This window comes from Symphalangus syndactylus, chromosome X (assembly GCF_028878055.3).
Source record: "Symphalangus syndactylus isolate Jambi chromosome X, NHGRI_mSymSyn1-v2.1_pri, whole genome shotgun sequence".
Classification (NCBI taxonomy): Eukaryota; Metazoa; Chordata; class Mammalia; order Primates; family Hylobatidae; genus Symphalangus; species Symphalangus syndactylus.
Genome location: NC_072447.2, coordinates 79373791 through 79399221, shown reverse-complemented (window position 1 = coordinate 79399221; position 25431 = coordinate 79373791). Strand labels below are relative to the sequence as shown.

Here is a 25431-nt window from a genome sequence, read left to right as displayed (position 1 = left end):
CAGCCTCCCGAGTAGCTGGGACTATAGGCATGTGCCAGCCTGGCTAATTTTTTGTCTTGTCTTGTTTTGTTTTGTTTTTTGAGATGGAGTTTCACTCTTGTTGCCCAGGCTGGAGTGCAGTGGCATGATCTTGGCTCACCGCAACCTCTGCCTCCTGGGTTCATGCAATTCTCCTGTCTCAGCCTCCCGAGTAGCTAGGATTACAGGCATGCGCCACCACACCCGGCTAATTTTTGTATTTTTAGTAGAGACAGGGTTTCTCCATGTTGGTCAGGCTGGTCTCGAACTCCCGACCTCAGGTGATCCACCCGCCTTGGCCTCCCAAAGTGCTGGGATTACAGGCATGAGCCACCGTGCCTGGCCTGGACTTTTATCTTTCACATGGACCAGTAACATTTCAACATCTATTTAGAGCAGGGCTCCCCAACCTGTGGGCCGTGGACCAGTATACCGGTCTGTGGCCTGTTAGGAACCAGGCTGGACAGCAGGAGGTAAGCTGCAGGGGGAGGGAGCATTACTGCCTGAGCTCTGCCTCCTGTCAGATCAGCAGAGCACAAATCCTGTTGTGAACTGCGCATGGGAGGGATCTAGGTTGTGCATTGTTTATGAGAATCTAACGCCTGATGATCTGAGGTGGAACAGTTTCATCCAGAAACCATCCCCACTCCAGTGTGTGGAAAAATTGTCTTCCACGAAACCAGTCCCTGGTGCCAAAAAGGTTGGGGACTGCTGGTTTAGAGGACCCACATTGGGTTGTCAACTTCTGCCATCACAAGATATTTCCAAAACTACCATCTATTTCCCCCATCATTTCATAAAGAAAAGGCCCTTTTGATACCCAAAAAAGGGGACAAATAACATGATTGCTGAATACAAGACAGACCTTTAAATAGAACAAATGTGGCTTTCCGTGGTCAATTTTCTCATTTGCAGAAGCCTGTGGAACTCAAACCTCTTCACAGGTCAGCACTGGGAAACTGTGGTCCCAGCTCCTATCCCTTTTCCACCCCCATAGGTAGCTACTGGCCAAGTCCTGCTCATCCTAACTGGCCTGGTTTCTGGAATCCTTCCTGCTCCCTCCACTGGCACTGCTCCTGACCTCTGCCAGGCCCTCAGTTGCCTCTGGCCTGAACCCTGCAGGTGACAAGCTGTTTAGAGCAAGGAGAGTCACATCGGTCCACAGGAGGGGAAGGGCCTTGATGCCTTGCAAGTATGCATCATGTGAGTAGGTGTAAATTGAATTCCAAGCCTTAGCCTGGAGGCTTTGGTGGGGCAGTCTGGCTGAAAACTGGCCCCAAGACCATGGGCTAGCACTTGCTTCTCTCTCTCTCTCTTCTCTCTTCTCTCTTCTTTTCTCTCTCTCCCTCCACCCCTGCTTTCCAACTAGGGGAGAGAGAGAAAGAGGAAACTGCTTGGGAGAGGCAAGTTACGGGCAGCCTTGCCCACTGGTAATGAGAAGAGGGCGACAGGGAGGGGAGAAGAGGGCAAAGGGGAGAGCTGAGGGCAGGTGGGGAGAGGAACTGTTCACCACTCTCCGCCATAAAGTGACTGATGTGCTGTACCAAGGCTGCCTTACAGCTTTTCCTTAAGATCAAGAGGTTCCTATGGCCTCCTCCCCAACCCCATCCTCCTTCTTGCCCCAGAAGCAACTGCTTTTATGAATTTGTGGTATCTCCCGTCCCTGTTTTAAACCTTGAGAACAAACAGTGTTATCCAAAACAACATGGTATTGATTTTGCGGTGGTTTTTAGAGTTTATGTAAGTGGCATCGAACTATACATGGCATTCTGTAACTTGCCTCTTCTACCATGTGATCGTTGGCTTTTCTAGATGCATCCATGTTAAAATGTGTAGCTTTAGTTCATTTGTTTTTAACTGCATGAATATATCATAGCTTATTCACTTAAAAGAAACTGAAGACAGTGTTCATGAGTAGGAAAAGGAGAATCAGACAGCCGTGGGATCAATCCTCACGCCCACCTTTAATTGCTGTGTCTGGGGAAGGCCTGTCCCCTTTCTGAATCATCCATGGAGATAACCCCGCACTTCACAAGTGAGTTGTGTGGCTGAAATAAGGCAGTGTCGGAGAAAGCACCTACAGCAATGTCTAGCACATAGCAAGTTCATTACTGGTAGTTCCCTTTCCTTTTCCCCGCTGATTAGCAGGGAGGGGCGGTGGTAAAAAGCTAGATTTAGTGTAATGGCTTTTTTAAAAATATTTTAATTCCTTTTTAAGAGACAGGGTCTCACTCTGTCACCAGGCTGGAGTACAGTGGTACGATTGTAGCTCAAGGCAGACTTGAACTCCCGGGCTCGAGCAATCCTCCTGTCTCAGGCTTCCAAGTAGTTAGGACTACAGGCACATGCCACCATGCCCGGCTGGCTTTTTTTATTTTTGGTAGAGATGGAGCCTCGCTATGTTGCCCAGGCTGGTCTCAAACTCTTGGCCTTAAGTGATCCTCTTGCCTCAGCCTCCCCAGTAGCTGGGATTACAGGAATGAGCCACTGCACCTGGCTGAAATTTTTAAGAAGGTGGGTCTCCTCTACAGACTTATTTCTCTACGCAGCCTTTACAATCATGCAAAGATCAACTCAAGGCCAGGACGGATGAGTTCCAATCTATGGAGCACTGATCCTACCAGTGCAGGCAGCAGGGTTGCCCTTCACTTCTCAGCTGCATTGCTTCCTCTTCAGACCTCTCTTCTCAAAGGACCTGCCCCCAGCCAGTCATCCTCTGCCCAGCTTTTCTGGTCCCAAGCCTGTAGCCAGCTCCTTCAGAGAGGTTTCACCCAGTCACGGAAACTCTGCGGCCTAAGGTTTAGGGAGGTCTGGTAGAGGTAACTCCCTGGAAGAGGCTGCTGCTGAGAACTGCCTGAAACTCCCACTTCCTCTGTGACTGCAGGTTTCCAACCACAAGCACCAAAGCAGAGGGGCAGGCAGCACGCCACCCAGCAGCCAGAGCACCAGCCCAGCCATGGTCCTTGAGGTAAGTGCTGCTGCCCAGCCGGGCCAGGACAGAGTTCGAAGTGGAAAACCCGGGGCACTAGGGGAATGCCAGGGCTGGCCCACAGCCCAGGGTCACCACAGGGTTGGGTGAGTAGCTGGAGGCTGCGTGGGTTGTGGCAGAAACAGCACTGGGGAATTGGGAACCCAGCTTGGCCACTGACCCTGGGTGCCCCTCCTCTCCTCTCTGGCTTTGGTGTCTCGCAAAATGGGGGGCAGGGGGCAAGTAGACTCGAAGGCTCCCTTCAGGCGACTTAGAACTTTGACTCTTGCGTGCTGCATTGAATTGGCACTGGGGAGACCTGCAGGTCCGTAGTGCTGGGGGTGAGGGGATAAAGAAGATTCCTTCTCAAGCTCAGTGGGGGATCCCCTCGTGGGCAGCTAAATGGCCGTGCAAGCCTCAGTGTAGGGAGGGGGAAGGACTGGGCAGACTGCATGCATCTGGGGGGCGTGGTGACTTGTAGAGAGGCCACACGGCGAGGGGTGGGCAGGAAGTTGGGGTCCCCGGACAAGGGAAGAGGAGGGTCAGTGACTGGAAAAGGGGATTGTGGATTGTGGAGAGGTGCTAGGGAGGAAGGTGGTTGAACTATGTGTTGGGGGTGGGGCACTGAAGTCGCAAGGTAAGCCGTGAAGGGAGAGCAGGGAGAGAGAGGACAGTGGGCAGAGAGGGCTCTGGGCACCGGAGGGACGCTCTTCTTCCTGCCCAGGGGTCCCTGGGCCGATGGGATCACGCAGAAGAGCGCAAGAGAAGCAGCCTTTGAGAAGGGAAGTCACTATCCCAGAGCCCAGGCTGAGCGGATGGAGTTGAGGAAGTATGGCCCTGGAAGACTGGCGGGGACAGTTACAGGAGGAGCTGCTCAGAGCAAATCACAGACTAAATCAGACTCAATCACAAAGGAGTTCCTGCCAGGCCTTTACACAGCCCCTTCCTCCCCGTTCCCTCCCTCACAGGTGAGTGACCACCAAGTGCTAAATGACGCCGAGGTTGCCGCCCTCCTGGAGAACTTCAGCTCTTCCTATGACTACGGAGAAAACGAGAGTGACTTGTGCTGTACCTCCCCGCCCTGCCCACAGGACTTCAGCCTGAACTTCGACCGGGCCTTCCTGCCGGCCCTCTACAGCCTCCTCTTTCTGCTGGGGCTGCTGGGCAACGGCACGGTGGCAGCCGTGCTGCTGAGCCGGCGGGCAGCCCTGAGCAGCACCGACACCTTCCTGCTCCACCTAGCTGTGGCAGACACGCTGCTGGTGCTGACACTCCCGCTCTGGGCAGTGGACGCTGCCGTCCAGTGGGTCTTTGGCTCTGGCCTCTGCAAAGTGGCAGGTGCCCTCTTCAACATCAACTTCTACGCAGGGGCCCTCCTACTGGCCTGCATCAGCTTTGACCGCTACCTGAACATAGTGCACGCCACCCAGCTCTACCGCCGGGGGCCCCCGGCCCGCGTGACCCTCACCTGCCTGGCTGTCTGGGGGCTCTGCCTGCTTTTCGCCCTCCCAGACTTCATCTTCCTGTCGGCCCATCACGACGAGCGCCTCGACACCACCCTCTGCCAGTACAACTTTCCACAGGTGGGCCGCACGGCTCTGCGGGTGCTGCAGCTGGTGGCTGGCTTTCTGCTGCCCCTGCTGGTCATGGCCTACTGCTATGCCCACATCCTAGCTGTGCTGCTGGTCTCCAGGGGCCAGCGGCGCCTGCGGGCCATGCGGCTGGTGGTGGTGGTCGTGGTGGCCTTTGCCCTCTGCTGGACCCCCTATCACCTGGTGGTGCTGGTGGACATCCTCATGGACCTGGGCGCTTTGGCCCGCAACTGTGGCCGAGAAAGCAGGGTAGACGTGGCCAAGTCGGTCACCTCAGGCCTGGGCTACATGCACTGCTGCCTCAACCCACTGCTCTATGCCTTTGTAGGGGTCAAGTTCCGGGAGCGGATGTGGATGCTGCTCTTGCGCCTGGGCTGCCCCAACCAGAGAGGGCTCCAGAGGCAGCCATCGTCTTCCCGCCGGGATTCATCATGGTCTGAGACCTCAGAGGCCTCCTACTCGGGCTTGTGAGGCCGGAATCTGGGCTCCCCTTTCGCCCACAGTCTTACTTCCCTGCATTCCAGGCTCCTCCCTCCCTCTGCTGAGCCGGCTCTGGCTCTTCCCATATCCTCGCTCCTGGGACTCACTGGCAGCCCCAGCACCACCAGGTCTCCGGGGAAGCCACCCTCCCAACTCTGAGGACTGCACCATTGCTGCTCCTTAACTGCCAAGCCCCATCCTGCCGCCCGAGGTGGCTGCCTGGAGCCCCACTGCCCTTCTCATTTGGAAACTAAAACTTCACCTTCCCCAAGTGCGGGGAGTACAAGGCATGGCATAGAGGGCCATGGTCCCCAAGACCTCTATATTTGCTTTTTTTATTTTTATGTCTAAAATCCTGCTTAAAACTTTTCAATAAACAAGATCGTCAGGACCAGGGCGTGTTCGTGCATTACAGTCAGCCCACCTGGGCTGCAGGGGCACTTCCTGGTTCTCCCTGCCTGGCCGTGGGTCTGTGCCAGCCCATCCTGCCTTCATCAATGTCTGTCTGCAGCTTTGTCTCTACCCTCGTGGGCACTCCTGTTCTACTCACAGGGAAACACCCAAGTACATGGGTGCAGAGTGAGCAGTTAGGCAGCTGGTTGGCATAATTGGGGAAGGGGCCATCAGACATGAACACGAGAGCTCTGCGCTCCAGCAGCTCAGGACAGGAGGCAAGATGTGTGCAAAACTAGCGAAACCCAGCAGCCTGGCCATGGGGCAAATAAGTGGCACAATGAACCCAGAACTCAGGGCACTGAAGGTTGGAGCCATTTGGGAAGGCTTCTTGAAGACTTAAAGGGCAAGTAGTATTTCCAGGCTTAAGGGAGGGCAGTAGCAACGGTGGGAAGGCTGAAAGTAAGACTGAAAGGTAATTTGGGATGAGGTGATGGTATTGGAGACCAGTCAGAAGGCCCTACTGGTTTTTCAGGTGAGTGATACAAGCGCTTGCTAGGGAAATGGCTGTGGGCTTGAAGAAAAGCAAGGCCAGATGACTTGCCAACAGTTATTAGCACACAGCCACCTGGAGGCGGGCTGTGGGCAGCATTTTTCCAGGGCTATCAATGAGGCCAAAGTGAGGGAAAGAAATAACTGGGGTTTCCCAGAAAGGCAAGTGACAGGGCTGAGTTAAAACAGAAGGTGACGGGGTGGGTCTACTGCACTGTCAGTGCCCCCTAATTAAGTCACCAATGTGCTAGGATCCAGTTTCATAGGCCAGCTGCGCCCCTGCTGAAACTGCAGAAACAGCCAGAGGTGGGAATGGGGAAGAAAAATCTGAAGAGTTAGCTGGGGAAGCTCGTCCCACCATATAAACACACCATCCCGCTTTGTGGCCACTAGACACTCCAAGCTTTTACAAAATGAAGAAAGGAAGGGAAATGACAGAACGCACCCTGCCTAGAAAAAGTATCAGGGTAGTCAAGATGCTTGTGGCCGGCTGAAAACGTGGCGCCCAAGATGCCCCCGTGCTAACCCCCAGAGCTTGTGACTATGTTACCTTAGATGGCAAAAGGGAATTGAGGTTGCCAATCAGCTGACTTGAAGAAGAGGCTCCTGGATTATCCAGGTGGGCCCAAAGTAACCACAAGGGTCCTTTAAAAGTGAAAGAGGCGCCGGGAGTGGTGGCTCACACCTTAAATCCCAGCACTTTGGGAGACTGAGGCAGGCAGATCACTTGAGGTCGGGAGTTCAAGACCAGCCTAGCCAGCATGGCTAAACCCCGTCTCTAATAAAAACACAAAAATTAGCTGAGCACAGTGGTGCATGCCTGTAATCCCAGCTACTCAGGAGGCTGAAGCAGGAGAATCACTTGAACCCAGGAGGCGGAGGTCAAAGCGAACCGAGATCACACCACTGCACTCCAGCCTGGGTGACAGTGAGACTTCATCTCATAAAAATAAATAAATAAAAATAAAAGTGAAAGAGGGAGGCAGCAGGGGAGTCAGAGAGGGAGCTGTTGCTGCCTCTGGAGGACGGGACCATGAACCCAGGAAATGTGAGCAGCCTCTAAAAGGCAGAAAAGGCCGGGCGAGGTTGCTTGCGCCTGAAATCCTAGCACTTTGGGAAGCCAAGGCGTGTGGATCACTCGAGGTCAGGAATTCCAGACCAGCCTGGCCAACATGGTGAAACCCTGTCTCTACTAAACTACAAAAATTAGCCGGGCATGGTGGCAGTTGCCTGTAATCGCAGCTACTTGGGAGGCTGAGGCAGGAGAATCACTTGAACCCAGGAGGCAGAGGTTGTAGTGAGCCAAGATCGTGCCACTGCACTCCAGCCTGGGTGACAGAGCAAGACTCTGTCTCAAAAAAAAACAGAAAGGAAAATACAAGGCAAGAGATTCTCCCCCAGAGCCTCCAGGAAGGTACACAGCCCTGTCAACACCCTGATTTTAGCCCAGTGACACCGGTGATGGACTACCTGACCTCCAGAACTGTAAATGTGTGTTGTTTTAAGCCACTATGCTTGTGGTAATTTGTTGTGGCAACCATAGGAAACGAATACAATGTGGATCCCAATCCACATCCTGAATCACTCCAAGAAGTAGGGAGGCTGCTGAGTCCTTATGGGCAGTCACAGAAATCCAGAGAGAAACACGGAGTCCTGGAGGGCTTCAGATGTTCGGAGTCTTGGACAAAAGACCAGAGGGTCTGTTCTGCTCTAGGTGCAAGGATTCAATGAACAGACTTTGCTAACAAGCGAGATGCAGAAAACTTTTATTTTTTGATTACATGGCTCAGATAGGTTCAATCAATACCATCAGCAACGAATTTTATGAAACACATTTGTCTTTCCTGTCTACATAGATGTCACAGTAGCCCTGGTGTTTAAGTGTTGCCTCTCAAACTTGTCCTCTTTCCAGCATTCTCCTCTTTCTCTCAACCTGCCACTCTTGAAAACTCACTTTTCTTTTGCATTTTGTCCTACGTGTGAAAAATATGGAACTCAAGTAAAACCCAAGGTAGATCCCAAGGGCTTCAGAAATACCCTGTCAAGGGCGCAGAATGGTTAGCAATAGAGTCCCTGGTTAAGGTCAATCATCATTAATAACATGAACCTTAAATTCTAATATTACTTACTTAACAGTACCTAAATTCTAATATTCCTAATTTCACAAAACAAACTTTTCTAAAACTTCTTACCAGTAAAGGATATAGCTCACATGAATACACTCTCAGATAACCTTAAGAATTTTTCACTGCCTTGTAATTCCTGCCAAATGTTTTCATCACATCCCCAAGGCTAATCCTAGCCATCTCCTGCATAATTTTTCTATAATACTTCTGCACATACACAGCAAATGGTCACACGTGGGGCACAATACGGGTCCCATCTTTCTGAGTTAATGGCACCATGACCAGAGACCCCTCGCATTTGGCACAGATGAAGCGGCTGGTGTCCAATGATTTGGTGTAGCAGCCAATCCTGGGAAGGAAAGGAACAACACACAACAAAAGAATCAGTCACTGCACCTCAGCATCAGCTCTAAGATGTTGGCCTTGGGCCCAAAGCAGTAATTTTCTCTGGGTTGTCAGAGACCCGGGCACCAAGCGGCAGCAGTGGTCAGGCCGGCTCAAATTACGGAAGAGAAAGGAGAAAGAGAACATGGAAAGGAGGAGAGAGGTTCTCCTCCTCAGTTCAGACAGCCATCTACTTATAAAATCACTGAAGAGCCACTTGGAGGCCCCAGCAAAACGTAACTGGGAAAAGTCTGAGAAGAGTCTTACCTCGTTTTGCACCCAGTACATTCATAATGGACCTTGTAGTTAATCTTATAGTTATGGCAACGGGTGACCCTGGGCAGCTCCGGGTGTATCTTGTTGGATTTCCTGGCATAATACTTCCATGCGTCACCATGAGAATCACGGATACCATCAATCAGCCAGGAAGCAGCATGGCACAGTTCATGGATCAAGGTATCCCGGATTCGGTCTTGAAAGAAGAATGAAAAGAAGTTGTGAGCACTAAAACCAATCCTCTTTTTTTTTTTTTCCTTTTTTGAGATAAGTCTTGCTTTGTCGCCCAGGCTGGAGTGTATAATGGCATGATCTCGGCTCACTGCAACCTCTGCCTCCCAGTTTCAAGTGATTCTCCTGTCTCAGCCTCCCAAGTAGCTGGGATTACAGGCATGTGCCACCATGCCCAGCTGATTTTTTTTTTTTTTTTTTTTTTTTTTTTTAGTAGAAATGGGGTTTCACCATGTTGGCCAGGCTGGTCCCAAACTCCTGACCTCAGGTGATCCACCCACCTCGGCCTCCCTAAGTGCTGGGATTACAGGTGTGAGCCACCGCACCCGGCCCCAATCCTCTTCTTATCTGCTACCCAACAACCCCTCGACTTTCAGCACCACCAGACACAAGCCTATCTTAAAGAAGCATGTGTTACCTTCCCAGGATTCTCAAAGTGAATAGTGAACCTACTTCAACCCGATATTGTTTATGGCAAAGAGCCTTCGGTGAGCAGGTCTTTTCAGAGCAGCTCCAACAAGCTCATTTTTTTGTGAGGCACTTCTAGAAAAACATCAGGACAAGATCTAGTTTCTGCCCTCCAGCAACAGAGGTGGACAGGGTGGGGAGCAATCGCTATGGCCGTGGGATTTGGTTAGGAGAAGCTCCATGGTGAAATTGAGACCTCAGGGGTTCTTACTAATTGAATTTGCAAAATTAGAAAGGCCATTCTGGGTGTGGCAAAACATGAGTATGTGGCACATTTTTAAAAACATTTTCGAGACTGAGTCTCGCTATGTTGCCCAGGCTGGAGTGAAACTGCTATTCACAGGTATGATCATAGTGTACTACGGCCTCGAACTCCTGGGCTCAAGTGAGCCTCTCACCTCAGCCTCCCAAATAGCTGGGACTACAGATGTGTGCCACCACACCCAGCCTGTGGTATGTTTTGAAGGCCAGTGTGAAGAGAGCCTGTCTGGGGCATGGGCTAGTTGTAGAATACTGAGAGACAAGATTGGCCAAGCCAAACAGGAGCAGATTACAATGGCCTCAAAAGCCAGGCTCTAGGCCTTGAAAAGCCCTGGTTTCTCAGCAGGAAAGCAATGTAGTGGCATATGGGAGACCAAACGGAGCAGGGATGAGGGCCTGTCCTTGCATGGAGGCACAGACAGAGAAGGAATGGTGAGCTACTGTGAAGGAAGATTTGGTGATGGGCTACACAGAGGGGACCTTGAACCTCAGCTCCTGAGAGAATGAAGATGCTACTGCTGGCAAAGGGGAAATGCAGAAGGAAAGGCAGGCCTGGTATAAAGATCGGTAGGTTTGATTCACAGGGATGGTGAGACATCCAATAACTATGTCCTCTAAGCAACACACAGCATGCCTGCCCACCCAAGGATGACAGTTCGAGCTGTGACGCAGGCTACCAGCTAGGAGTAATTTCACAGGCACGGTGTCAGAAGGAAAGAGCATAGTGGTGAAGCTGCCACATTCCTGCCGTCACCTGCAGAGTTGCAGACTTTCAAGCCAATCTGGATCTTGGCAAAGCGCCGCCTCTTTGGGTACCACATCTCACCAGTGCTGCATAAGCCAGCAGTTTTCACCATCTTGTTATTCCAGCCTATCCGTAGTTTCTCTGGCAGCTGAGAATGAAACGCAAATGAAAGGAATCAGAAAGCTGTTCTGTTTTTTTTGTTTTTGAGACGGAGTTTTAGCTCTTGTTGCCCAGGCTGGAGTGCAATGGCGCGAACTCAGCCCACTGCAACCTCTGCTTCCCAGGTTCAAGTGATTCTCCTGCCTCAGCCTCCCAAGTAGCTGGGATTACAGGCATGTGGCACCACACCCAGCTAATTTTTCGTATTTAGTAGAGACAGGGTTTCACCATATTGGTCAGGCTGGTCTCGAACTCCTGACCTCAGGTGATCCGCCTGCCTTGGTCTCCGAAAGTGCTGGGATTACAGGAGTGAGCCACCACGCCGGGCCCAGAAAGCAGTTTTAAGCAGACCAGAAAATATTAACTCCAGAGTTTTTTACCCTCTAATAAAAAGGAAAAGGAAACTTCTCCCCCAGGTTCTTGGCTCAGAGCAAGTTTGAGAAGAAATGTATTCAAAGAGCACACAAATCAAAACATTCTGAGGAGAATAAAAGCCACATTGACGTCTGGGTAAAGACGACAAACAGGCAATCAGGACACAAGGGAGACTGATAGAACACGTGAGTGCAGGACTTGGGTCTCTTGTCCTTAGGGCAGCCAAGGAGAGAAGGACAACCCTGCTGAGGTGGGCGAGGCTGGACTGAAAATGCAACTCAGAACACTTCAGTTTCCACCCATCTGATGTGACACCACTGTCATCCAGAAGGGCATCAAAGGCTGGGGAACCTTTAGGAATATGTAAGAACTTCCCTCCATAAAGTCTTGTCACCAGAGATAATAAAGTCTGAAATATCTAATGACCAATAGGTCTCTCTGCCTCCAGATTTTCTCCAATCCAGTCCATACCCACAGGTTAGTCAGGTTAATTTCTTTCAGCAGGTTAATTTCATTCACTCCCTGATGCACCCCATCCCTGTGCAGTGGTGCCTACTGATGTAAATTTCACCTCCTCCAACCTGATTCCCAAGGCCCTCTGGTATCCAGTCCTACACTATCAAAAAATAAGAGCTTACTACGTCCTAGGCCCCGTTCTAGGCACTGTATGTGTATTAACTTATGTAAGGGTAACAATAATCCTATGAGGTAATATGTACTGTGTTGTCCCCATTTTACAGATGAAGAAACTGAGGCAAACTGAAGTCAAGTAACTTGTTCAAGGTCACACGGCTCTTTTCCATTATCCTTCCACAAGAATCCTCTCTTCCTGATTGTCGAGCCTCAACTCTCCCTCTCCCCCATCCTCTTTGCCACTTACCATCCTTTAAGAAGCAGAGTCTCACTTCCTCCAGGTAATCTTACTTCCCGGCTGTTGAGGCTCTCAGTGATTTCTCCTCTGCTGATCTCCTGTGGTAACAGCCATCTGTCCTATACATTATAACTCATATACATTCTCTATTGCTTTCACCTGTACCAGGGCTCATCTCCCAACCTCAACTGCCTCTGCTCAAGGGCAGGAAGTATACATGGTTAGCACACCTCACGGCACCAAGAGTACTGGTGTATAGCAGGTGCTCAATCAGTGCTCATTCATTGATCCTACCTTTTTATCACAGACGGATCTGTTAAACAGGTCGTAGATTCTCCGAACCAACTCATTCTTATTTCGCTTTAAATTTTTTCCAGAGTATTTCTTTGACTTTTCAAGGTCATGCAAGAAACATCCAGGGACTTTGCACTTAGGAGTCCTGCAAAGATAAATTCAACTGAGGTTTATGTAGCTAAAGAGAGAGAAGGAATGCACACGTAAGGTCTTGTCAAGAGACCCTGAAAACCTGTCACTCCGTCTTCCACCCAGCTCCTTAGATGAGGGCATTTCCCAAGCCTTCATTTGTAGCCTTTTCTCTTCTCTCTTTGCAACCCTCAGAGGTGTAAAGCCCATGGTTTCAACCTCAACGAGACTTATCCCCACATCTGTATCTGCACTCTGGAGCTCTCTCCTGAGACGTAGTTCTGAATTTACAATTGCCCAGTGCAAACTTCCAACTGATTAACATGAATGTATCTCCAGCTAAACGTGTGTTCAATTATCAAACTTGTGTTACAATGGGCTGAAAAACCTCAAAGACATTTTAAAATTCCTCTTCTCAGCTGGGTGTGGTGGCTCACGCCTGTAATCCCAGCACTTTGGGAGGCCGAGGCAGGCGGATCACGAGGTCAGGAGATCGAGACCATCCTGGTTAACATGGTGAAACCCCGTCTCTACTAAAAATACAAAAAATTAGCTGGGCGTGATGGTGGGTGCCTGTAGTCCCAGCTACTCGGGAGGCTGAGGCAGGAGAATGGTGTGAACCCAGCGGGCGGAGCTTGCAGTGAGCCAAGATCGCGCCACTGCACTCCAGCCTCAGTGACAGTGCAAGACTCTGTCTCAAAAAATAAAATAAAATTCATTTTCTCTCTTTATTGGGCACAGAGACAGACTATCTTCTTCACATTTTCTCTTCCAGCCAGCTCCTCCTTTCCATCCCCCTGGTTCCTACTCTAGTTCAAGTTCTTGTCCTACCCTTTATGCCTAGATATGAGAACACTCCAGTGTTCCTTACCTCCAGGCTCTTTCTCTTCTCATCCAATCACACACAACCCTCCAGATTCATTTTCGCAGGCCATGCTCCAATTAATGTCCCCCTCTGGTTTTTCACTGACTGCCTGGCCTGACATTCATGGCCAGGGTCAACCTTGTCCAAAGCTCTATTCCCAGCTACCACTGCCACTCTAGCCAAAGTGGGCAACTTAAATGTTCCCTGGACACAAATGGCAATTTCCCGCATTTGTGCCTTGGTACAATCTATTTTCCCATGGCTTACAAGGACTACGTCTCCACCTCTGCTGAGAATAACCTTCTGTGTAGCACTTTATCATTTGCAAATAACTTCTTTTTGCATTGTCATATTTAATCCTCACAACCGCCCTCCAGAGAAGCTGTTACTATTTTTACGATCTCCACTGTGCTCAGGGGTCAAGTGACTTGCCCAAAGGTCACAGAGACAGTGAATCTCCTGATCCAAATCTCATAGTCTTTTGATTAAACCACAATCGCTGCCCCATCTTTCAAGGCCTAATTCAAATGGCACGAAGAATAATGCTGAACACATAAAGGACTCATACTGTAATAACTACCATTTAAACAGAAGCATTTTTATCTTAGCTCGAACAGTCCACTAAGTCCAGAGATGAGCCCAAAGAGCTGGAAAGACAAAACGGGAGCAAATGCAGCAAGTTTCTGACTTAACAGAACTCCTAAGACTAAGATTTTGCCAGAACACTTATTAACCCTTAAGTCACAAACTAAACCCTACGTGAGGAAGTTGGGCTGCAGAGGGGGGAAGTACCAGACAAGACAGAGGTTACAGAAGGTTCTTCATCCCAAGCCTGAAATGGGGGACTCAAACATTTCTGCCTCCAGTTACTTAGGTCTGAAAGCAAATTTACATCAGTATTTAAGGTGGCAGATGCAAACCTGAACCCTCTGCAGACTTTGGCAGAGCCCGGACCCCTGTGTGTTTGTGCTCACAGAACGCTGGCCTTGTGGCTTAGCATACTTTCACCTCAAGGCCTGTGGCTCTTTACTGCAGGCTGAGCATCTTCACATCAGAGGAACCGACAAGACCCCAAACTGGGTACATCAGACACCATGACCAGCAAGCAGCCTACACAGGAACAATGCTAAGCATAACAGGAAGCCTCCAGACTGACACAGGAAGTGCTAAACAACAGTTAAGAGTCCAAACAGGCTAGCCTCCTTTGGATAATGCAGACTGACAATGACACCAAGGGACAGCTTTTCCCTTCTTTTGTCACGCTCTAGCAAAGCAACCTGGGAGTTACCCAAGACACACGTCCCTGGAGGCAAAGCAGCTTAAATATGTAGTTAGGAGTCTGGAGCAGAAACCTTGCTGAAAGGGGATCCAGCTAAGAGAGCACTTGGCAAGCTGCTACCGGCTGCCTCAGCCAGTGCAGAAACAGACAGCCCTTCTGCTCAGGTCCGGGGTAACCTGGTGCCCCTATGCCTGACACATCAGTCTTTTTCCCCTCCCTTAAGATATACTTATTGTCCCCAAATACTCGTTAAAAAATAACATACAGTCCTTCAAATACATTCCTTGTCTTGTAAGACAATTCAGATGTGAGTATACATTACTCTTCAATGAAAGTAAAAACAAAGAAAATTATGCTTACTATATCAAATTTTTAAGGGAAAAACTAAGAAATTCCTGGAATCTAAATAAGAAAATATATTAACTTTTTGCCTTAAGTATTAACATGTCTTTGGTCTACAGGATCAGTTGTTGTTTTCAGTATCAACTATATATAGCTTAATAAAAATACAGGAATAAGCAATCCATTTCATCCTAACATTTAAGCTTAAAAATTCATACAGATATACATAGTAGTAAGAGTAACTGGGTTCAGCCAAAGCACTAGAAAAACCTGGAAGACAATCTTGACCACTCTCCCTCCAATTCCAACAGATCAATGTGTTGCTTCCGCCTTCTCACCATTTCCAGTGCCTTTGCCTTGGTTTAGCGCAAACTGGTGGCCATGAGGCTGTATCCAGCCTGAAAAAAAGTGTCTTGTTTGGCTACACATTGTTCTTTGATCTGAGCTGAAGGACATAGGCAATCTCAGAGGCCAGAGCTGCTGTGGGTGCAGACAGGCCCCCTCCACCCAGGTAACTGCAGGCACCTTGGCAGACAGCCCATGCCCAGCCTCAGAGAGTGGGGAAAGAAGGGAGGAAGGAGCCAGTGGGTGGTATTCTCCCTTGCTTGGGCCCTCCTACTCAAGGACAGAAACCTTGTCCCCCATTCCCATCCCAGCCAGACTCTATCCCCTTGCAGACCACCCCCACCCAAGTGCCCAGTGGACTGCCCAGTGTGACAGCTGTGCAATAAATTCCTGTTCAGCTGAACATGAGCAGTACATACCTAGTCTTGCGTTTTCCAACTTTTGCCGCACCGGGTTTCTTCTTTGAAGGCCCACACTTCTTATGTCCTTTACCAGATGAAAAAATAATAGGTTACTTGTACCCTGAAAATTGGTACCATCAAGAGACTAACAGAAAGGTAAACCCAAAAGGAGCCCTCACAGCTGAGCCTAGTGCAACATCTCTAAACAAAACCGTCTGAAGTGGCATACTGCTGCCTTCATCATTCTCAACGATCTCACCCACGTGAATCACAGAGCTGCCAGCAGCATGAGCTGGGCAGGATTCTGTCACAGGCACCAAGGACTATGAGGGTCCAGGAGTGTGCCCTTAGAAGCTAGGTGGTGTGGGCAACTGAAGCGTGCACAGTCGAAGGGGTGGTATGGTACAGCTCACACACCTGCTCCAATGAGTGGCTCATATTCTAGGCAGCACCTTCACTCAGTGTGCAGGGCAAGGCAGATCTTTCTGCCTTGGCCTAGGACCCATCCTGCCAGCTGCTCTAGCTAAAGGCTTATGTATCAATAGTCAGTGTCATTCATATATCTAAAAAATTTATTGAACCTCTATCACGTGCCAAGCACCAGGCCAAATCCTGAGAGAGACTAAAAGATGAGGAAGAGTCCTCCCACGAAGAGGCTCACAGTCTACCGGGACGGGGTAGGGAAGGGGACAGACTCAGGAATGTATTCTAACAGTGTGACTAGTGCTTTGGTAGAGATTGGCTCTAGAACTTTGGTAACCCAGGAGATAGGAGCCACCCTGACTCAAGGCTTCATAGAGGAAGGGATAATTGGGCTGGGTCCTAAGAAAAATAAGATATCCTCAGAACAGAAGGTTCAGGGAGACAGCACTCCAGGCTAGTGAACAGCAAATACTAAGATACAGGAGCATGAGAAAGATGTGGGCATTCCTCCCCTGTTCCCAGAACCATCCTTGCACTGGGATGGATGCCTCCTTGGGCCACAGAGAAGTTACTGAAATGGCACAGGGTTGAAAGGGAGGACAGGCAGACTGGATAAGACAGGCACATTTGGCAGGCAAGGCACATTCAGTGGGACAGGCATACTTGGCATGACTGGCTTACCAGGTGTCACAGATACATTTTTGGTTTTTGCCTTCCTCTTCCTCAGAGACTCCACTATATTTTCGGTCTTTGTCTGCCTTTTCCTCAGTGGCTCCACATTAGTTTTGGGTTTTGACTTCCTTTTCCCTGATTGTTCCACCACAGGTGCAGGCTCTTCCTCAGTTGGCAGCTTTCTCTCTGAAACTTCAAGGTTAGCCTCAGGATCACTTGGTGGTTCGCTGAGATTCTCACCAAGATCCTGCTCACCAGCATCATCAGATGAATGGTGCTGGGAGACAGCAGCAGCAGCCTCATCCAGCTCTTCTTCATCTGAGGCAATTTGGCCTTCATTACACAAATCTTCTGCTGGCACAGGAACTTCCAAATCATTACTATTGTTGTCGGGAGCTTCCAAATCATCACTCTTGTTGTCGGGAACATCCGAATCATCACTGTTGTCGTCGGTAACATCCGAATCATCACTGTTGTCAGGAACATCCGAATCATCACTGCTGTCGTCGGAAACATCCGAATCAGCACTGCTGTCGTCGGAAACATCCGAATCATCCCTGCTGTCGTCGGAAACATCCGAATCACCACTGCTGTCGTCGGAAACATCCGAATCATCACTGCTGTCGTTGGGAACATCCGAATCATCACTGTTGTCGTCGGGAGCTTTCAAATCATTGCTGTTGTCGTAGAGAACTTCCACATCATTACCGTTGTCGTCGTCATTGTCATCATCACTAATAACTATTGGAGGTTCCTGGATGACAGGCTTCACATGACAACACTCTGGACTCTCATCTGAAATTCAAGAGACACAATCATATGTAAATATACTCCCTCCACCACCTCCTTTATACACTAAATTTCAGCAGATTATTTAGCACAAATTAAACAAGACAGGAACTGTGACATTTTGAATAGCAGTTAAGAATCAGCTATTTTAAAGGGGACACCAACAAATGGAAAGATTCCATGCTCATGGATTGGAAGAATCAATATTGTTAAAATGTCCATACTGCGTAAAGAAATGTACAGAATCAATGCAATCCCTATCAAAATACCAATGACATTCTTCACAGAACTAGAAAAAACTATCCTAAAATTTATATGGAACTATGAAAGGCCCAGAATAGCCAAAGTTAAAGTTATCCTGAGCAAAAAGAACGAAGTGGAGGAATCACATAAACTGCCTTCAAATTACACTACAGAGCTATAGTAACCAAAACAGCATGGTACTGGCATAAAAACAGACAACATAGGCTAATGGAATAGAATAGAGAACCCAGAAACAAATCCACACACCTACAGCGAACTCATTTTAGAAAAAGGTGCCAAGAACATACACTGGCGAAAAGGAAGTCTCTTCAATAAATGGTGCTGGGAAACCTGGATATCCATATGCAAAAGAATGAATCTAGACTCCTATCTCTTGCTATACAAAAATCAAATCAAAATGGATTAAAGACATAAATCTAAGACCTCAAACTATGAAACTACTACAAGAAAACATTGAGGAAAATCTCCAGGACATCAGTCTGGGCAAAAATTTCTTGAGCAATACCCCACAAGCACTGGCAACCAAAGCAAAAATGGACAAATGGGATCACATTAAGTTAAAAATTTCTGCACAGCAAAGGAAACAATCGACAAAGTGAAGAGACAACCCACAGAATGGGACAAAATATCTGCAAACTACCCATCTGACAAGGGATTAATAACTAGAGTATATACGGAGGTCAAACAACTCTATAGGAAAAAAAAATCTAATAATCCAATGAAAAAATGGGACAAAAGATCTGAATAGACATTTCTCAAAAGAAGACATACAAATGGCAAACAGGCATATGAAAAGGTGTTCAACATCATTGATCATCAGAGAAATGCAAATCAAAACTACAATGAATGACCAGACACAGTAGCTCACACCTGTAACCCCAGCAGTTTGGGAGGCCAAGGCGGGTAGATTATCTGAGGTAAGGAGTTTGAGACCAGCCTGGCCAACATGGCGAAACCCCATCTCTACTAAAAATACAAATACTAGCCAGGTATGCTGGTGTGTGCCTGTGGTCCCAGCTACTTGGGAGGCTGAGGCAGGAGAATCGCTTGAACCTGGGAGGTGGGGGTTATACTGAGCCGAGATCACACCACTGTACTCCAGCCTGGGTGAGAGCAAGACTGTCTCAAACAAAACAAAACAAAACAAAACAAAACAAAACAAAACCTACAATGAGGTATCATCTCACCCCAGTTAAAATGGCTTTTAGCCAAAAGACAGGCAATAATAAATGCCGGTGAGAATGAGGAGAAAAGGGAACCCTTGTACACTGCTGGTAGGAATGTAAATTAGTACAACCACCCTGGAGAACAGTTTGGTGGTTCCTCAAAAAACTAAAAACATTTTTTATGGCTGCATAGTATTCCATGGTGTATATGTGCCACATTTTCTTAATCCAGTCTATCGTTGTTGGTTGTAGGGTAGGGGGAGGGGGGAGGGATAGCATTAGGAGATACACCTAATGCTAAATGACGAGTTAATGGGTGCAGCACACCAACATGGCACATGGATACATATGTAACAAACCTGCACATTGTGCACATGTACCCTAAAACTTAAAGTACAATTAAAAAAAAAAAAAAAACAACTAAAAACAGACCTACCATACAATTCAGCAAACCCACTGCTGCATATATACCCAAAAGAAAGAAAATCAGTATATCAAAGAGATATCTGCACCTCCTATGTTTGTTGTAGCACTGTTCACAGTAGCCAAGATTTGAAGCAACCTATGTGTCCATCAACAGATGAACGGAGGTCGGGCACGGTGGCTCACGCCTGTAATTCCACCACATTGGGAGGCCAGGGTGCATGGATCACTTGAGGCCAGGAGTTTGAGACCAGCCTGGCCAAAATGGTGAAACCCCATCTCTACTAAAACTACAAAAATTAGCCAGGCATGGTGGAGGGTGCCTGTAGTCCCAGCTACTGAGGAGGCTGAAGCAGGAGAATCGCTTGAACCCAGTAGGCAGAGGCTGCAGTGAGCCGAGATTGCGCCACTGCACTCCAGCCTGGGCAGCAGAGCAAGACTCCGTCGCAAAAAAAAAAAAAAAAAAAAGATGAATGCATAAAGAAAATGTGGTACGTATGCACAATGGAGCAATGGAGCACTGCTCAACCATAAAAAAGAACGAGATCCTGTCATTTGCAACAACATGAGTGGAACTGGAGGTCATTATGTTAAGGGAAATAAGCCAGGCACAGAAAGACAAATTTCACGTTTTTTTTTTTTTCATCGTTGTTGTTTGAGACGGAGTCTTGCTCTGACGCCAGGCTAGAATGCAGTGGCGCAGTCTCGGCTCACTTGCAACCTCCGCCTTCCGGGTTCCAGCAATTCTGCCTCAGCCTCCCGAGTAGCGGGGACTACAGGCACGTACCACCACATCCAGCTAATTTTTGTATTTTTAGTAGAGACGGGGTTTCACCATGTTGGCCAGGATGGTCTCGATCTCTTGACCTCGTGATCCGCCTGCCTCGAACTCCGAAAGTGCTGGGATTACAGGCATGAGCCCACACGCATGTTCTCATTTATATGTGGGGTCTAAAAATGAAAACAATTGAACTAATGGAGATAAGAGAATAGAAGAATGGTTACCAGAGGCAGGGAAGGATAGTGGAGGGGTGTGGAAAGGTGGGGATGGTTAATGGGTACAAAAAAATAGAAAGAATAAGATCTACTATTTAATAGTGCAACAGGATGACTGTAAGTCAATAACTGTACATTTTAAAATAATTAAAAGAGTATAACTGGATTGCTTGTAACACAAAGGATAAATGCTTGAGGAGACAGATACTGCATTCTCTATGATGTGATTATTACACATTGCATGCTTGTATCAAAACATCTCATGTACCCCATAAATATATACACCTACTATCTACTCACAAAAATGAAAAATTATTTTTTAAAAAAGAAAGTTATTTTAGATTGTTTTTCCCCTATTTTTTATTTCACTGAGAGCAGTGACAGATCAAATAGCAGCCAAACTCATGTGGCAATTTTCAAATCATAGTCTCTAAGTAGCAAGATATAGTAGTTGCTTCGGGCTTCCCAAACACAGGTCTGCAGACTTGTGTATTTTCACTGGTCCACAGCAAAATAAGACAAATTAGAATAATAAAGTGGTATTTTTCTCCCATCAAGTTAAATTTCTATAATTTAAAGGACTGTCCTTTATTTTGTGATTATGTCTTGGTTAAACTTTTGGTGTTCTTTACAAAATTACAAAGATAGTAAATGGTAGCTGAAGTTTTTTTTTTTTTTAATTTCCTTCATTAGACAAATTAAAAATTGACAACTCTGTGTTGGTCACCAAAATTTCATTCTTTAAATTAGTTCATAAGTGCAAAGCTCTCAGAACCACTGATATGAGTCAGGAGTAGGTCCTGATGTCAGCACTCTCTGAGAGGCCTCAGGAACATTTGGAACATCACTGCCTGCACTGAAATGAAGGCCGGTGTGTCTGATGCCACACACTCTTCGAAGTCTGTTTGGAGCTCAAGTTCTAGCTTTCTATGATTCTGGATGTAAACAAAAATCTAAAAATCTAAACCATGGCATAGGCAAGATGTGAAAGATATATTTATGGTGCAAAAACTCTTTATCCTAAAACTGCAGATATGAGATAATATATTTTGAGAGTCTTATCTGTTATTTGAATTAATTATGAAAAAACTTCAAATATGCAGTAACGGAAGAGAAAAGGAGTAGATGTTCCTATGGTAAAAAGCCCTGCCTCCTTCCTGGAAAACTTAAAAGATTTGCCACCTGCAGTTGAAATTAAAAATCAGAAAAAGTAGGGACACACTGCTTACAATATATTTAAAAATGACTATGTACAGCGACAAAGGTTGGAGATATGTTTTAGAGTTCACTGGACCTTGTTTTCTGTAGAATTGCCTAAATTCATTATAACAAAAAGAAATGCCACGTAGAGAACAGTAGAGAAACATACAAAGCCAGTCCTATAGGCGCATTCTTCATCCCTCCATCGCTGTGATGGATGCCCACAGTTACAGTCCACAAGCCAGCAAGGTAAGAGCAGCCTTAGCTAAAAGTTCACCCTCAAAAGAATCTGTCTCTTCTGATTTAAAGAGTCAAGCACCTGGTGGCCTCCGGTTGTGAACTGGTTTCTGGCTCTGTTACTCCTGCCTGCCCTCGAGCTGCCTCCTTGGAGTTCCTTTCACATTTGAACAGCTTGTCATGTCAGACCCTCTACTCTGCACCCAGACCACTGTCCTGCTCAGGCACAGCGACCCAGAGCTAGAGAGAGGAAGCAGGGAAAGAAATCCAAAAGGATAGGTGGTAGAACAATAGGAGACTAGCGTTTCAAACCACCTCTGCCTTCCCTGCTCTGATATCCCAGGTTAGCAAAGCAACTCTGGCCAACAATAGCTCTTGGGTAGTTATCTAAGAAATAGCTGGTGCTGGTTAGGCCCAGTGGCTCACACCTGTATCTTAGCACTTTGGGAGGCCAAGGCAGGCAGATGGCTTGAGGCCAGGAGTTCAAGATCAGCCTGGCCAACATGGTGAAACCCCAACTCTACTAAAAAAAAAAAAAAAAAAAATTAGCTGGGCATGGTGGCAGGCGCCTGTAATCCCAGCTATTCAGCAGGCTGAGGCAGGAGAATCACTTGAGCCCAGGAGGCGGAGGTTGCAGATTGCTGAGATCATGCCACTGCACTCCAGCCTGGGCAACAGACCGAGACTCTGTCTCCAAAAAAAAAAAAGTAGTAGTTGGTGCTTTAAGGGTCTCCCATTTTCGGTTGAGTTCAGCTCGGCAAACATTAACTAAGTGCCCCACATATCATGCCCTATACCTGTACTGACAGAACAAAGGTCAGTGAAATACTGTCTCTAATGCTTAAAAAGTTTCTAGTCTTCCCGTGTTTCATCCCCCACTGAGCAGGTAGGTTCTGAATTGAGTTAAGCTCCAAGCCACCCAGAAGGTTAAAGGGGCTTCTGAATCCAAAGAGGTAAGGATCTGCCATGGGTGACAGGCTCTAAAGAAACACAAGAATCTCTAGAAAATACAGAAGGACCGGCAAACAGCAAAGACCAGCAGCTCAATGGAGAAAGAATTTTCTCAACACGACACCGCCAGCTGGCCCATAACAACCACCCTTCAAGCTGGAAGGAAGAATGAGCAAGGCCTCTTACTCCTTTCCTCTTCCTCGTCATTCCCACACATAGAGGGGGGAAGAGAGGAAGAGGGAGTCACAGAGCAGCCTCCATACTTCCCAGCCTCAGTTCTTGACCCACCACCCCTACCCCGCTTCACTGATATAGCTCTAGGCAGGTAAGAACTCTACTGAGGGGGCCCCCAAGGTCTGAGGTAGCAACAGCAGTTGCTGCTGCTGAGAAATTGACCAGGGGTTATAGGGAACCCGGCCATATCCACAGCCAGCACATACGAGGAAAGAAACGGTGGCACTCACTACTGAGGGATTCTGAATAGAAAGTCTGCAGACTCTGATCCTGAAACTACCATGTGTGATGAGGCTTTGGAGCTCAGCTACTTATCTAACAAAGTAATATATACTTGCCGTTGCTGTTTATTTCCAATAACTTAGCTTTCTTCTCCTCATAGGTGTGAAATTCCTCATCAGAATCAGAGTCAATCACTACCACGGAGCTGAGTGATGAAACAGGAGAAAAACAAGAGAAGTATGAATGCGACAGTCTTCTTTTTCATGGCATTTCTCACCTTTTCTGATCTTGACCACTTGTCAATTTTTTGTTTCCCACAGTAACTCTGTTCCCCTCCTTTGGAACTACTTAATCCTTCCATTCCACCTGATTTTCTTTTTCTCTTTTTCCATCTTCCTACTACATCTTTCCATCTGTCTCACATCCTTCTAAAAGGAGGAGTCTGTCACATACTGAGAGTGAAATGGGCTCTGTCAGATTTTATGTATTCAGATAGTTTTGGCACAGTGGTAAAATTGATCAGGGAGTTGTCATCTTTCTTTATCAAGTTTGAGATCCAGTTGTCTGAGAAGGGTGGAGAGAGGCAGCCTCAGAGTAGGGAGTTTCTCTTCAGTGCTACTCTCTGCAGCCCCAAACCAGCACCACCCTCTTGAACTGATGGACTGCTCTGGTAGGTGTCAAACTCAGCAGTGCACCTGCACCACCCAGGGTGCCAGTGGTAAGCACCCCCTGGGGTCCTTATCCTCAGCTGATCCTGGTATTTGGCTCAGAAGTTCCAGCAGGATGAAATTGGTCACCTTCCTGTCTCCAGTGTATAATAAGTATAATATACTTTCATAATGAAAGAAAAATACTTAATACACTGTTATAGGACATGTCTGCACCTGCTACAGACACATATGTTCATCTGCTTCCACCATGTTTACCACTTTGACACTGCCAAGTTGAAGTGCCTTTGCTATCCTATTGACTACTCCATCCTTAAAACTCTTTTCTTGATTTCTGGGACAAAGTCGTCTTTTGCTTCTCGTCTCACCTTTCCATTCACTCCTCCTCACTCATCTTCCTCGACTCAATCCCAGGACTTATCCCCAGCCCTCTCATGCCAATACAATCAATTATTAATTACACCAGCCCAATTCATTATATTGAGCCCAACTTCTCTTCTGACTTCTAGCTCCACAGTTCCAACTTCCTACCTGGATATCCTGTGGGCAGGGCTGATATTTAGTCAGTATGCAGAGGTACAGCCTTACCGATTTGTTTATTGATGGTGTCTGTCCTGACCAGCAGGCAACCATCCTGACTAATTCCTGCCTGTGCTCTGTTGGTTGTTAGAAAGTTTTGAATATCAGCCCTGCCTACAGGCTTCTTGATTCTAGCATGCCCAAAACCAAACTCATCACCTTCCTCCCAAATCTACTCTTCCTATAGTATCCCATATATAGATGGCACCTGGGACTGGACCAAGACCTGTGGGCACTCCTTGCAGGTCCCTTAAAACCGATTTTCTTTAAACATTTGTTCACCATCTATCTAGCAGAGGCTGGAAGAAACTATTTTTTCTATTTAAAACTCAGATACACTTTAATTATCAAATAAGGACTTCATTATGTATAATATTAGATACTGGAATACTTCTTAGGAGCCATGATAGAACATTTAAAATATAAATAACAGCAATGGAAATACTCTGCATCTTGATAGTGGTGATGGTTACACTACCATATATGCTTGTCAAAATCCATCAAACTGTACACCTAAAAAGGATGAATTTTGCCATATGTAAATCACACCTCAATAAACCAGACTTTAGAAATACAATTAACAAAACTGATCATCAACGATTAATAGCTTTATACAATACATTATTTGGCTCTAGAATTTCAGCTGATTGCAACTGCTGACTTTATTTATTTATTTATTTATTTATTTATTTATTTGGAGAGTCTCACTCTCACCCAGGCTGGGGTGCAGTGGTGCAATCTTGGCTCACTGCAACCTCTGCCTCCCAGGTTCCAGTGATTCTCGTGCCTCAGCCTCCTAAGTAGCTGGAATTAGAGGCACATGCCACCACACCCCGCTAATTTTTGTAGTTTTATTAAAGATGGAGTTTCGCCATGTTGGCCAGGCTGGTCTCGAACTCCTGACCTCAAGTGATCCGCTCAACTTGGCCTCTCAAAGTGCTGGGATTAAAGGCATGAGCCACTGTGCCCGGCCTGCAACTGCAGACTTTAAATGACATTTCACACATTGGTGTCAGGAGTTGGTGGTTTACATGTTATAAAAATACTCAATAG

At 47.3% G+C, this 25431-nt stretch overlaps 2 protein-coding genes across 6 annotated transcripts in view; one reads left to right on the top strand and one right to left on the bottom strand.

Moving 5' to 3' along the window:
- Positions 1-1020: 1020 nt before the first annotated feature.
- On the top strand, positions 1021-5449 carry CXCR3 (C-X-C motif chemokine receptor 3). 4 transcript variants are annotated; one of them, XM_055267792.2, is made up of 4 exons: positions 1038-1221; positions 2903-2986; positions 3955-4569; positions 4907-5449. In XM_055267792.2, exons 1-4 carry the CDS (start codon positions 1213-1215, stop codon positions 5240-5242), a joined length of 1044 nt encoding a protein of 347 aa, XP_055123767.2. In that variant the 5' UTR covers positions 1038-1212; the 3' UTR covers positions 5243-5449. The 4 variants fall into 4 exon arrangements, with proteins under 4 accessions (XP_055123766.2, XP_055123767.2, XP_063491009.1 ...); XM_055267791.2 differs by having other exon boundaries at positions 1021-1221; positions 3955-5449; XM_063634941.1 differs by lacking the exon at positions 1038-1221 and having other exon boundaries at positions 2965-3093.
- A 2303-nt stretch (positions 5450-7752) lies between these two features.
- GCNA (germ cell nuclear acidic peptidase) overlaps positions 7753-25431 on the bottom strand; it is a 38273-nt gene continuing 20594 nt past the window's right edge. For both annotated transcript variants that reach the window (XM_055268544.2, XM_055268545.1), the window contains exons 7-13: positions 23248-23336; positions 16659-17444; positions 15573-15639; positions 12194-12338; positions 10504-10642; positions 8781-8985; positions 7753-8478 (exon numbers count right to left, since the gene is read on the bottom strand). In XM_055268544.2, the coding sequence (XP_055124519.1) occupies positions 8358-8478; positions 8781-8985; positions 10504-10642; positions 12194-12338; positions 15573-15639; positions 16659-17444; positions 23248-23336 (1552 nt within the window). In that variant the 3' untranslated portion in view covers positions 7753-8357. The remainder of the gene's footprint in view (positions 8479-8780; positions 8986-10503; positions 10643-12193; positions 12339-15572; positions 15640-16658; positions 17445-23247; positions 23337-25431) is intronic.

What these genes read in the sequence shown, in the direction of transcription:
- CXCR3 (XM_055267791.2), top strand. An exon ending in GCCCAGCCATGGTCCTTGAG is followed by an intron (nt 2,987 to 3,954) that starts GTAAGTGCTGCT and finishes CCTCCCTCACAG; the next exon opens with GTGAGTGACCACCAAGTGCT.